Here is a 13,471-nt window from a genome sequence, read left to right on the forward strand (position 1 = left end):
CTTCAAATAGCCATTTCCTGTCAGAAAAGTTGGTATAATTGGTTTATATCTTTGCCCCTAATTTTGGATTGAACATATTACTTAGTATATATATATATATGTGCATGCTTTGATTTACATTGTAAAACTGGGGACTTCCTGTAACCTTCTGATGAGCCTTCTGACTGCCCAGATGTAAAACTATTACTTGGAATAGCCAATGTTCTGTGCATTTCTTTTAATCACAAGAACAAAATCCAAATAAGATAAAACCAAAAGGATTTTCCAGCAAACGGATATGGATAGTAAACTCTATGTTGCCAGAAAACGAAGACGTTAAACAAATAGATGACTCATATATCTATTAAAAACGTTGAAAAACAAAAATTTCTTCTGCTAACCGAGTCTCTGTCATGTTGCCTAGTTGATATTAGTGTATCCTCTTTCAAAATCCTGGATCGACATTTGCTGTCACATGTTATTTAAGCATATATATATACGAACTAAAAAAAAGTCATTGCAAATTTGAGATTCATTTTTGTAAAAAAAAAAGCCAGAAAAAATACATTGCTATTGTACCTAAGGTATGCATGGTTGAGATACCACAGACAACTCAAAACTTTGATTAGCTGCCAGGCTTTGATAATATTCCGTTTGCACAAGTTTGTCTGTACTTGCATGGAGTAAATTCGGTGTGGTGTTAAACATAAAGCTTTTTGTCAAATAGTCCGCTGCAGTTGTTTGCACTGTCCTATAAAGTCAGGAATCTGATGTTCAGTGGTTAAAATTAGTTAATTAGGTGTGTGAATTTTTTCTTAATGAGAATGTGAGGCAATGTGGTTCAAAATCACCAATATAAGCATGCAATTTATCAAGTACTTCAAACGAGTTTTTTACCCTCCAAAAGTAATTTATTCCACTATTTCCGAATGCCTTATTTGAACAATTTAATATCAGGTTTTTTATTGTACCAAGTGTACTGGTAAGAAGAATAGATAATTTAGTAGTGGAACAATGATTTGAAGACGAAATGAATCAATATTTGTAAGGTGTTGTCTGTTTATGTGGTTCATAAGTGTTTCTCGTTTCGCGTATTTTATATGAATTAGACCGTTGGTTTTTGCCGTTTGAATTTTGTACACTAGTAATTTTTGGGGCCCTTTGTAGCTTGCTGTTCGGTGTGAGCCTAGGCTCCACGTTGAAGACCGTGCTATCCCCTATAATGATGGTTTACTTTTATAATTGTGACTTGGATGGAGAGTTGTTTCATTGGCACTCATACCACATCTTCCTTAGCCTATATCTACAGACAAACCTTAATTTCAGTAATGTAATCCTATGTAGTACCAAAAATTAAAAAAAAAGTCAAATTTGTTTACATTATAGTAAGGACATTAGTAAAAGGACAAAAAGATTAGTTGTAGAACGCGAGCCAGAAGACGACTTCAATCGAACTTAATTTATGAATTATTCTTAGTTTGTAGAGTGTTCTGTAGCCTAAACATAGCAAGTCGATTTTTGATGGGCAAGGTACTATCAAATGTTCACAAAAATGGTCAAAACAAAGCTAAATTTTCCTGATGGTAAATGTTATATGTTTATGACGATTGATGTTGTAAGATCAGCTGCATACGAATATAAATCTGCCTTCTTTTCTCCTTCTCTCACCTGGCACACAGTGAGTCAATTTTTAACCATTTTCGTTTTTTTTTTTTTGTATTCTTTTACAAAATACCTTCTCCAAGTAATCTACTGGGCCAAATATGATAAAATTTTGCCACAATTTCCATTATAGGGATTTGATTTTAATTGAAAAGTATCATTGGTGACCCTGTCATCCATACCAACCAACATGGCTGCAATGGCCAAAAAAGAACATATGGGTTTACTATATATACAGAGGTATATTGGGAAAATGTAAAAGAAAAACCTAAACAAAGCAATTTCAAATAGTCGAAACTCCAAAACTCATTTAAATAATAATAATGAGTCTTCAGTAACTATTGTAAGATGGGATGAACTACATCGGCAGGAACAAATTAAACCAAACATGATCTCAAATAATTATTAGGGTATCTAATACTATTTATTATGATTTCAAGCAGTGGCGTAGCTTGCATGTATGCTCAGATGCTCAAGCATCCACATCATTTTGACAAAAAAAAATTAAATAAATATATAATGCAAAAGTATACACATGGGGGTATCCGAATGTAACAAGGGTGAAGATATAAGAATAGCGTCAAATCATTTCCGAAGCAGTATGCGTGGTTTTTCCTTTTATGTAAACAAGATGGATAAATCGCACAAAAGTGTTCTCGACTTTTTTGTAAAAAATCTACTTCGTTCCACGTCGTCGGCTACGACAAGCACAGATGACGATGATGATACGCAGACCTATGGACAAGTTTGGTCTGAAATTGAGCCAAGCGGAGCTCTAACGGCAATGTTACTAGTTTAAAAAAATTTGAAACATCATATCCTGATATCGTTTCCTGTGGCACGAAAGACGACGTGATAAAAACTATATTTGTTATGGAGTGTTATCATTCCTGGGCTAATAAATACCCTTTTCCATCTTGGAACAAATATTAATGTTATTTTCAATAAAAGATTAGAGTTACAATGTCCCCCACATTGGACATATTTTATCTTTTTAAGAAACAACGGCAAAAACTAAACAAGACACGTTTTTTATTTTTTTTTATTTTTTTTTCAAATTTAATCTCGAGAGAAATAATAGCTTTAGAACAAATACAAATTATGGCATTTTCATTATAATTTATATTTCCAAGGGGGCATACTATGATTGTTTAAAAATATTTGATCAGGATTTTTACTCGCATGTGTGAAAGACATTGCTGCATGATGATATAAGTTTCATAAAAATCTGGCAAGTATTGTACACATCATGACAGCGCTTACAAGACCGGACCAATGGGAGGCTCAAATTCCGAGAAAAGGGGACGGGGAAAAAAGGGGGGGGTAATTTGGTTCCTATATTCCGAAGTTCCATTCAGAATTGCCGCTTACTGTTATGGGTCTGTTTTTGAGATGTCAAATATAAGTTTTGGTGTGAAACATTTACATCAAATATTTCTGAATTTAATGATGGTAGTCAAGTTCGAGAAAACAATGAAATTCTGTTGGAAATAAAATGTATATTTGTGGGTATTTTGAAATTAAACAAAATTCTAGCCAGTGTTGGATTCTAGGGGAGAACACATGCATACAGGGATAACGTCCGAAAAATAGAATTTTCTGCGTAAAAAAGTCCCCAAACGACAGTTTCGCATCCATATCAATGATACCCTGGCTACGCCACTGTCAAGTTAACCTGATTTTAACAGATTTCCAAAACACTTGATACAGGTGAGCGACACAAGCATGCTCTTCACGAGAGCCACTAGTTCTTATTCTTTTAAAGTATATAACATCAAGGAGGCAGATTGATTATAAAGTGTACGTACGCAGTAAGGACTTTTTGGATGTGACCTTTTTTCCTGTGATTTTTTTCCGTGATTTTTTTCCTGTGACTTTTTTTCCTACATTCAAAAATTTCACGTGAAAATATATAGTTTAGGTTTAGAACATTTACAAATGTAGTGATTTAAAATATTCTTTACGTTCTATTTCCTATAAATAGCGGTAATTTATTTGTGACATAACGACAATCCCCGCGCCGCTCTCAAAGCTCAGTTTATCATGCCTCTAATGGGCACAAACAGAGACATATATATACTATTATACATGTTTCTGGCACTATAGATAGAAGAGCTGTTCGATAACAGCTGAATGAGATACTGACATCGTCGTCTTGAGACCCCCTTTTTTTCCAAGTTCTCTTTTCCATACAAGTTCGTTACGTATATCAGAGACATATAATACCAAGGATTTGTATAGTACTATACAAATCCTTGATAATACTATTATAGTATATTATATGTCTCTGCGTATATCATACAGTAACACTAGTTTCATATAATGCGCCTGACCTCCAATGGGAAACTTAAAGAAGGGTAGGCCTATTACAAACTTCTGAGTATTGTTTAATCGTATTGATATTCTGAATATCATGACATTCAGTCTTAAAAAAAGGGGGGTGGTTGGGTCAATTCAACAATGCTAATGGGATTGATATATATATACACCAGTCCAGAAAATCAAGTTTCTCTGCACCCAGAAATCGTTCATTTAGGCATTCAGGCATGGCAGAAAATATTAAATAAACGGTAAAGAAATTTAAATGCATTCAAGATTCCAATTCTTGGATATTAGTGATACAATGTAGTATTATGAACACCAAGGATTTGTATATATACTATACAAATCCTTGTGAACACCAAGGCAAAATTTATCTAGCACCTCTAAGTCTCATTTTATTGAGGAGGTTTGGTAAAGAAAATACCTTTAATATTTTTATTTATTCGTGTATTGACATTTGTCTTTTTGTTCAATCAATTTCCTAATGTTTATATATTAACCCTTTTCTTGGGTTCCCTAACTGAACCCCAATATCATAGAACTCTTTCTTGTGGAGATTAAAAAAATGGCGGTTAATGGAAATGTCAGTTTTAGAGGAGAAGGTCTCAATAACCTTGTATTAACGTGCTCTGGGGTTAGTATTTGTCACAGAAATATCCACATTTTCTTAATACATTCCATGTATATTGAAAATTGTTTTTTTTTGTCAAGGAATGTGTATATATGAGTGTACATCACCAAGTTTAGTAGCGGATCTCGTTTTTACACGTTAACAGGTTAACCAGAACCAGATGTACACATGTATTACGCAGATATTCTATACTAGTGGCAGCAGTAGCCACCATTAGAGGGATTCCTCAAACAATGACTTGGTGACCATAGAATTTGAGATCTAACCAAACTGTTATTATTTTATTTTATTTGCAAGTTGTAGACAGAAAAATGTGTATTAAAAGGGGGGGGGATAAATGAATGTAGGACAGAAAGTCACAGGACAAAAAGTCACGGACAAAAAGTCACGGACAAAAAGTCACAGGACAAAAAGTCACAATTCATTTTTTCTGATTATTTTCTTTGAAGGAAAACCCCTTATTTCTACAAAACTAATTTTGTATTTTTCTTGGACTATTGTATATAAACCAACTTTGTTAACAAAATTTATCAAAAAAATATCAAAGATGATTAATTAAGTGTTAAAAAAACAAAATGTCAAAGTGGCTTTGCACTTAAATGGCTTCTTGGGGCCAAGAAATATATCTTTTGCACGATTAAAATTAGATAAATCTAAATTTTTCAAGTATAATGACTCACTTCCTAAACTTTAATATGATTATATGTAGATATTTCAAGATATTTCTTTTATATATTCAAACAATTGTCAACAAATTATTTGTGACTTTTTGTCCTGTGACTTTTTGTCCTACCAAATTTCCCCTAGGGCAAGGGTTGATGTGGTTAATTTTTACCACATAATTTTCTCTGAGTATCAGGGTATGGAAGAAAATATGTTCATGCAATTGAAATTTATTTCATGAAACAGAAAGTTGTATGACTTTCTTGGAAATTGATATTTGTTATTTGTTATATGCAAGATTAAGTACCATGACATACCCTGAAAAAGATTTATTTATTTGAATATTGGCCTTTGTCTCATTGCTTGATCTAAAATTATCAATTATTGCATATTGGTATATTAACCTTTTTCTTAGAACTCTATCTGTTGGAGATTATACATTGTAAATGGAGGTCACTAGATATGTTAGTTTTACTTTTAGAGGAGAAGGCTTCAGTAACTTTGTATTAATGTGTTCTGGGGTTAGTATCTATCACTTTAGCCTATACTGCTTTCAATCCTTGCACAGTTTATATTGAAAATCTGTATTTTGTCCAAGAATTTGCACATTTAAGTATACATCAAGCATTTGGTAGCTGACCTCATGTCCATGTTTAACCAGAACCAGAGATATTTTTACAGAGTTAGTAGTCACCATTAAAGGAATAATGTTTTTGTTTAAAAGACATGACATCCTGATTCTTTTTTTAATTGAAGTGGATGTTTATGTCATTGGCTACACCCCTGAGTATGCCACTCTTTTATATGGTCCCTTACAATTTCTGTTAACAACTTCGCTGGTTCTTCTGTGAAAGGAATCTGGTAATATCAGGCTGAGGTAGGAGGTTCTTTTGTGATGTTTGATAAGAAGCTGGCTTATATAGTTTGTCTAGGCTGCAATTATGAAAAAGTGTTGACTATAAAAAAAAGATGTGGTTGACTGCATGTTTTTTGTTTCTATTTGTATGTGTATACATAATAAATATTCTGTTGGTATACATGTTGCAGTTTGTAAATCATGTTCCTCATATACAGTAAAGGCTTAAAAGAGAAATAATATTTCAATGTCATGAATGTCTGACCTGTAGCACGTTTACTTTTCATAATGATGTTGTCACCCATGAATTCATTGACAAAGTCAGATTTCCAATCAAATGCTGATTCAAAAGTTGAACCGAAATCAACGTTGTTGGTTTGATCTGTACACACAAGTCGCGACCTCTCACTATTCTAAATGACTAATGGAATGTCAGCACCCAGATCTGCATTTGATGGGGCAATCAAAGAAATCCTACATCCAGAAATCATAACTCAATAGTCGTTGATTTTGTTTTGTACAATGACTTCTCTATCCAGTGAATGGCTTAATGAACATTGTAGCTAAGTGTTTCGTTGGGAAATCCAGATTCAATTATATTGACTTGTGCTGCTGAAACAAACATATTATATTCATGGGAAAATCACAATTTGTTGTTGTTTTTTCTCTGGAAATCAGCCTTCTCTTGAGATGAAGTTGAATAGACAACTTTCGAGTTCGATGCATTTCCGTCAAAAACCATGAAAACTCTGGTTTTAGTGAACGTCATTTGTGCGTTTAGGGGCGTCGTCACTTCCGTTCCAATGTCGAGCGAGTGGTTTGAAAACTATAATTCTATATTGTACGAATTATTCGGCAAATTGAATTCTCAAAATTGACAATCAGCATTGCAGTCATTAGGGAATTGTCATTGAGTACCAACAGAACAACCATTATTTCTAGTTTATCCTGCACAATGATGATCACTAAGACGCTTGATGAACGGTAAATAGTGCAGGGATACAGGCTACCCCCTCTGTCTGGTAAATGACGTCATAAAGGCACGTATAATTGACGAGTTTTTTCCGGTGACGGATGAACTCCAAAGTGGTCTATTGTTTCCCATATTTCATGTCAGGGCTTTTTATAGTTGACTATATATCTAGTATGTCTTTCTCTCATTGTTGAAGGCTGTGCAGTTACCTACAATTGCTAACAACGGCTTCAATTAAACCTGGGTTGATGGTTATCTCACTGGCAATCCTACCACATCTCCTTATTTTTATAATGAGATTCCCTCTTACCCCTGTACCCCCTCTATTGTACACACATTCATTGGATAAGTTTTATATTATTTTATAGGACAGATAATTTGACAGAACTTTCCATCTATACATTTAGTCAATGATTTCTGCAAAGAGGTGCCTATAAGACAATTTAACAGTAGTTAAAATAATTCCCTGTCATTGTCCATTGTTAATATATATACATAATAAAATTGAGAATGGAAATGGGGAATGTGTCAAAGAGACAACAACCCGCCCAAATAAAAAACAACAGCAGAGGGTCACCAACAGGTCTTCAATGTAGCGAGAAATTCCCGCACCCGGAGGCGTCCTTCAGCTGGCCCCTAAACAAATATATACTAGTCCAGTGATAATGAACGCCATACTAATTTCCAAATTGTACACAAGAAACTAAAATTAAAATAATACAAGACTAACAAAGGCCAGAGGCTCCTGACTTGGGACAGGCGCAAAAATGCGGCGGGGTTAAACATGTTTGTGAGATCTCAACCCTCCCCCTATACCTCTAACCAATGTAGTAAAGTAAACGCATAACAATATTTGAGCACAATAATGATAAGTCTTTTGTACCATTTGAAAAGTACTTAAATAAAACTATCTTTGAACAAAGTTAAGGAAAGATATGATTGTTTCCTTAAACAATTATTAGTAATTTTTTTAGGACATGAATTTGAATGTCGAAAATTTTTGTGTTATATATTTCTCCCATAAAACAGCATATTTTCACTTTTGTAGGATAAAAAAGTATACAGATTGATGAAAAAAAATACCATAGTTTCACATCAAGATCACAACAATCATTCTGATAAGGTAAGTTGTAATTGTAGTACATCAACAACATGGCAATATTATTCTGAATGTTAGTGGTGTTTTTAATAGAATAACAGACTGAATGTAGTTAACACCAAATCAAAACAATCAGGTGTAGTCTTTTAATATCAACACATCAACTATCTGGCAATTGGCATGTGCTGCCCTCCAGGCTCCATGTGTGGTCACCATTGCAATTTCTAGGCAAAATCATTTGCGCCAAAAAGATTATCTTTAACAAAACTTATATCCTATTTATTCTATTATTGTATTCATTAATCGGGCCGTTATTTTCATTTGAATTGATTTACATTTATAAAATCCGGCCCTTGCATTACTGACTATGTGGTATGGGTTTTACTCCTTGTTGAAGGCAATGGTAACCTATAGATGTTAATTTCTGTGTCATTTGGTTCTTTGTAGAGAGTTATCTTTTTGGCAATCATATCACATAGGTTGATAAAGCGATATGGTTGAATGATAAACTTTCAGTTAGAGGTCAAAGGTCAAGGTCATAGTCAAAGCATCTTTTGATTAACTGAAAGTTAGTTTCTGGATGTTATCTAATAAATCATGCTCATAAACTTGAATCGATAATGCCCATATGACAGGGATCTTGCATTGATTGATTGTTGGGTAAATATTCCCTATTGATAGTTTGGTCAATAAACTTGGATCTATCATGCCCATAAGGTGAGGAGGATCCCTATTGATTGTTAGGGTAATAAACTTGGATTGAACATTGCCTATATGGTGAGGAAGATCTCTATTGGTTGTTAGGGCAATAAACTTGGATTGATCTTGCCCATATGGTGAGGAAGATCTCTATTGGTTGTTAGAACAATAAACTTTGATTAATCATACCTCCATGGTGAGAATCAGAGGAAGATCTCGAATTGATTGTGAGGGCAATAAACTTGGATCAATCTTGTCCATATGGTAAAGAAGATCTCTATTGATTGTTAGAACAATAAACTTTGATTAATCATATCCCTATAGTGAGGAAGATCTCTATTGATTGTTAGGGCAATAAACTTGGATAGATCACGCCTATATGGTCAAGAAGATCTCTATTGGTTGTTAGAACAATAAACTTTGATTAATCATATCCCTATAGTGAGGAAGATCTCTATTGATTGTTAGGGCAATAAACTTGGATAGATCACGCCTATATGGTCAAGAAGATCTCTATTGGTTGTTAGAACAATAAACTTTGATTAATCATATCCCTATAGTGAGGAATATCTCTATTGATTGTTAGGGCAATAAACTTGGATAGATCTTGCCCATATGGTGAGGAAGATCCCTGTTGATTGTTCAATGGATCAATAAAATTGGATCGCCTATGCCAATGGGTCAATAGTCAAGGTCTGCAGTATTGATGTTGTCATCTTAAAAAAAAGTGCCTGATGTCAGATCAATCTGGGACTTTGTATAATCCAGTATGTGTACTGTTAAGTCGTTGTTTATACAAGGTATAACTGATAATGGTTTATACACAGTTCAATAAGCTGTCGCTATACACCCGGTAAAATCTATCCATTTGGCATACTTCAGCTACTTTTAAATTTAAGTCTTCTGTTACAAAAGGTAGGGAACATAAAATACAAAATGAGTATAGTAATAAAGGTCCATCCATTAAAATTAGTTAGGTTTTATATGGTCAGTCACATTATTTTAGCCTAAATATATACATGTATGACATTTTCAAACTGACCTGTTTTGTGACCATGTCATTGACCTAAAAGGTATTTAATCAAGTTTTGAAGGTATATTTTGTTCTGTCATTTTTATCTGCAGGGCTGAAGTAACATTTGTATGTTTATTCAGTACCAGATAAAAATTTGAATAGACAAGTTAGTGTGAAAGTACTGGTACACTTGTAAGTTGTAAGTTGTCTGAAAGGATAAACTGTTGACCCTGTTTCACCAGTGTATACATGTTTCAAATGATTCCAATATTTAAAAGCCTAAATTTAATAATTCATCAAGTTCAGGTTGTGAGTGTGAATCCTGTATGTGGTATGTGGGCTCGACTCCAATCTCAATTAACTACGATTGTCAGTTTTCCTACCAAAAGTAGATGGTTACTCTGGGCCCTTCCACCAAAAAAACCCAGACTGCATCGAAATAGGACAAACTTATATATATATAGTGCTGAAAGAGGCATTGAAAACCTGTCAATCAAACTGAATTGAGTTATATTACAATTCCACTCACAGTTAAGTTTTTGCTCCTACTAGCCTCATTGAACAAGTGCAAACAAGTGATTGTAGAGGCCTGAACAACCTTGTTGTATCTATCCAGTACGATGAACTACAGATAATAGAATAACAAAGGATATGGGGTAGCCTATTTATATAAGGAGCTTTATCACTACAGTTAACCAATCAAATTTTAAATCAGTTTGACAAAAAATAGATATTTTCACTGATGAAATTTGATGTTACTTTGACCTTGATAAATTTAACCTTTTACATGTAGGTTCATCTCTCAGTGTTTACAGAGTCTAAAGTAAGCTACTGCAATTACCAAACCCTGTCAGCAGCATTGTATATGTAGGTTCATCTCTCAGTGTTTACAGAGTCTAAAGTAAGCTACTGTAATTACCAAACCCTGTCAGCAGCATTGTATATGCCCTACCTACGATAGTAAAGGGGCATTATGTTTTCTGGTCTGTGCGTCTGTTTGTCTGTCTGTCCCGCTTCGAGTTAAAGTTTTTGGACAAGGTAGTTTTTGATGAATTTGAAATCCAATGATCAACTTGAAATTTATTACACATGGGCCTTTTGCTGTATCTGCTCTTTGGTTGGGTTTGTCTCTTTTACACATTCCCCATTTCCATTCTCAATTTTATTTAAGTGTTTCAAAAAGTATCAAAAATCTTTCATCAGATCACAAATGAACCTGAAATTTGAGGCCAAAATCATCCCTTACTGGACCTACCCCTTAACTCAAAGTGATATTTTCACAATTTTATATTAATCACACAAGTTGGTGAAAAATACACCCTCTCATTTTCAGTAGAAATTTTGCAGATTTGTGGGTATCTGTTTGGCTGATTTTCTGACAATTACTCAAAAATGCTTTCAGCAGTTTCATGAAACTTTGGTGAATAGTTTATATCTATTGATTTAAGCTCCCTTTCAATTTGTATAAATTTTAGATTTTACATTTCAGAGTCATGTGGTTGTGTTCATAGAAAAGGGGTATTATTCAGTTTCGGTCAATGCTTTAGAGCAGATATCATGACAAGTGAAATAAACAATTCATTTCCCCATAGGCAACAATGATAGCCTTTTTGGAGATACCGACTTTAGAAAGTTTTTTTTTAACGAATCTTGCTAGAATTAAATAAAAGTTATTAGAACAGTATGTTTTGGTAAAAAAAATATAGGTTTGCATTGCTTTGCTTAGCGTAAATTGAACTTATCTCCAATGCATATTAATTTGGCACTTAAAAAAGTGTCTCGTCCTAGTGTTTAAAAGACATCTCAGTTCTGTTAGGACTAAGGAAAATAATTTAAATGGCCTTTGGTATAATGCAGAATGCACAAGGTCTCTAATATAAAAAAATAGCAGGTGCACATATCAACCAATCAGGATTAGCTATACTCTTAATTCTGAATACATTTGTACATGTACCATGTTATGTTCATAAAATGGCTGCCCTCATAAAATTTAATGGTTTATGGTAACCTGAAACTTTGGTGACTGGTTTATATCTATTAAGATAACTTCCCTTTAATTTTTCATGAATTTCTGATGTAACATTGAGAAGTTATTGAACTTTATTCATTGAAAGCAAAGGGCATATCATGCGCTCATGGCGCTGCTGTTTATTTTTACAGTCAATGCTTTTGAATGGGGACAAATGGTTGGATCCCCCTCCTCAAACCCCCTCCTCCCCCTTTTATCCTTGGTAAGAAACCCTTTTTAAAAAGGCTGGATCAACCGCAAAATTCCTTATTGCCTTATTAATTTGTAGTTTGATTATGACATATGTATGACTAATCAAAGGAGACATTGCCTGGTACTCATATGTACTCATATTTCATAAAAATTAAACTTGTCTTTCTGCTGGTTTCAGTTTCTTAAGTTTCATGTGGTACTGAAGGTAGATATTTTTATTTTAGGAAAGGACAGAGAAGATCAAACAGATCCTAGAGAACCAAGTAGAGTATGTCGAACATGTGATTAGACCACAGATTCTTAAACAGTTTATAGCTGTACATGTATGTATATAATATACACATTTCATTTCTAGGCTTCTTATATAAAATTGATTGATATTTATTATTATTATGGCTGCTAAATTGCTAATATAATGACCAATGATACTTTTAAGCCAGCTTGCTCTTAATTTAAACCAATATGACTGTTTTGAATGTTTTCAGATGGCTAAGTTAAATTTCACAATCTATATAGATATATCTGGATAATTTTAATATGAAATCAATAATATAAAGAATGATCCTACAATAATTTCATTTTTTATAGAAAATTGTTACCCTCCCCGATGGTTTTGCAGAAACTATAGAGTCGGACATAGCAGATGGGAGACCAGGTATGTGCACCATTTTGTTTGGGGAATTATGGGATAATGTCATTTTTAAAAGTATCATTTCAAGGTCTCTTCTAGTTTACTTAAGAAAGAAGATATTTACAAGTATTCATGTTACATAACTATTATAACAGCACATCCCAGACATATACAATTTACTTCTGAAGATTCTAACCACAAAACATATGTTCTGATAGAGATAAGATGATTAGTGCATGTTAAGTTTAGTTTAGATATACAGTAAATACGCAGCTCAGACTGATACTGATCTTAATGTTAAATATAAAGCACTTATTGTAGCTCTATCAAATATGCTTCAAATAGAAATATTCTGATAATTATATCAATTTAGATAGACTTGTATAAATAGTATAAAGCCAACATTTATATTTTCAAGTTGATCACTTCAAACCGTTGTTTATTTTAAAGAAAAAGTATACATATATATACAAAAACATATACATGTAGTATTGTATATTTACCAGTGTTTAGGTCTCAGAGTTTAAACAGTAACCATAACTGCCATAAAACCATAGACCCTGCCACCAAATGTGCTGTCATGTTACCAGATCTATGTTTTGTTACTGATGTAGAAAGTAACCAGTGCCTGTCTGATGACTGTCCTGACAGACCTACCATTAGTGTTGAAATCAAGGTTAGTACATTGCATTTCTAGAAAAAATAACACATTTCTAAAAA

At 33.5% G+C, this 13,471-nt stretch overlaps 1 protein-coding gene across 2 annotated transcripts in view; it reads left to right on the forward strand.

Moving 5' to 3' along the window:
- The window catches only part of LOC143063318 (inositol-pentakisphosphate 2-kinase-like), an 84,976-nt gene that overhangs the window by 20,953 nt on the left and 50,552 nt on the right, over positions 1 to 13,471 (forward strand). Inside the window, exons 1-5 of one of the 2 annotated variants that reach the window (XM_076235391.1) lie at positions 4,527 to 4,597; positions 8,135 to 8,209; positions 12,345 to 12,443; positions 12,709 to 12,775; positions 13,258 to 13,427. In XM_076235391.1, the coding sequence (XP_076091506.1) occupies positions 4,529 to 4,597; positions 8,135 to 8,209; positions 12,345 to 12,443; positions 12,709 to 12,775; positions 13,258 to 13,427 (480 nt within the window). In that variant the 5' untranslated portion in view covers positions 4,527 to 4,528. Of the gene's footprint in view, positions 1 to 4,526; positions 4,598 to 8,134; positions 8,210 to 12,344; positions 12,444 to 12,708; positions 12,776 to 13,257; positions 13,428 to 13,471 lie in introns of those variants that run through there. The other variant, XM_076235400.1, reaches the window with a different exon arrangement.

The sequence above is a fragment of the Mytilus galloprovincialis genome, chromosome 1 (genome assembly GCF_965363235.1).
Source record: "Mytilus galloprovincialis chromosome 1, xbMytGall1.hap1.1, whole genome shotgun sequence".
NCBI classification, from domain to species: Eukaryota; Metazoa; Mollusca; class Bivalvia; order Mytilida; family Mytilidae; genus Mytilus; species Mytilus galloprovincialis.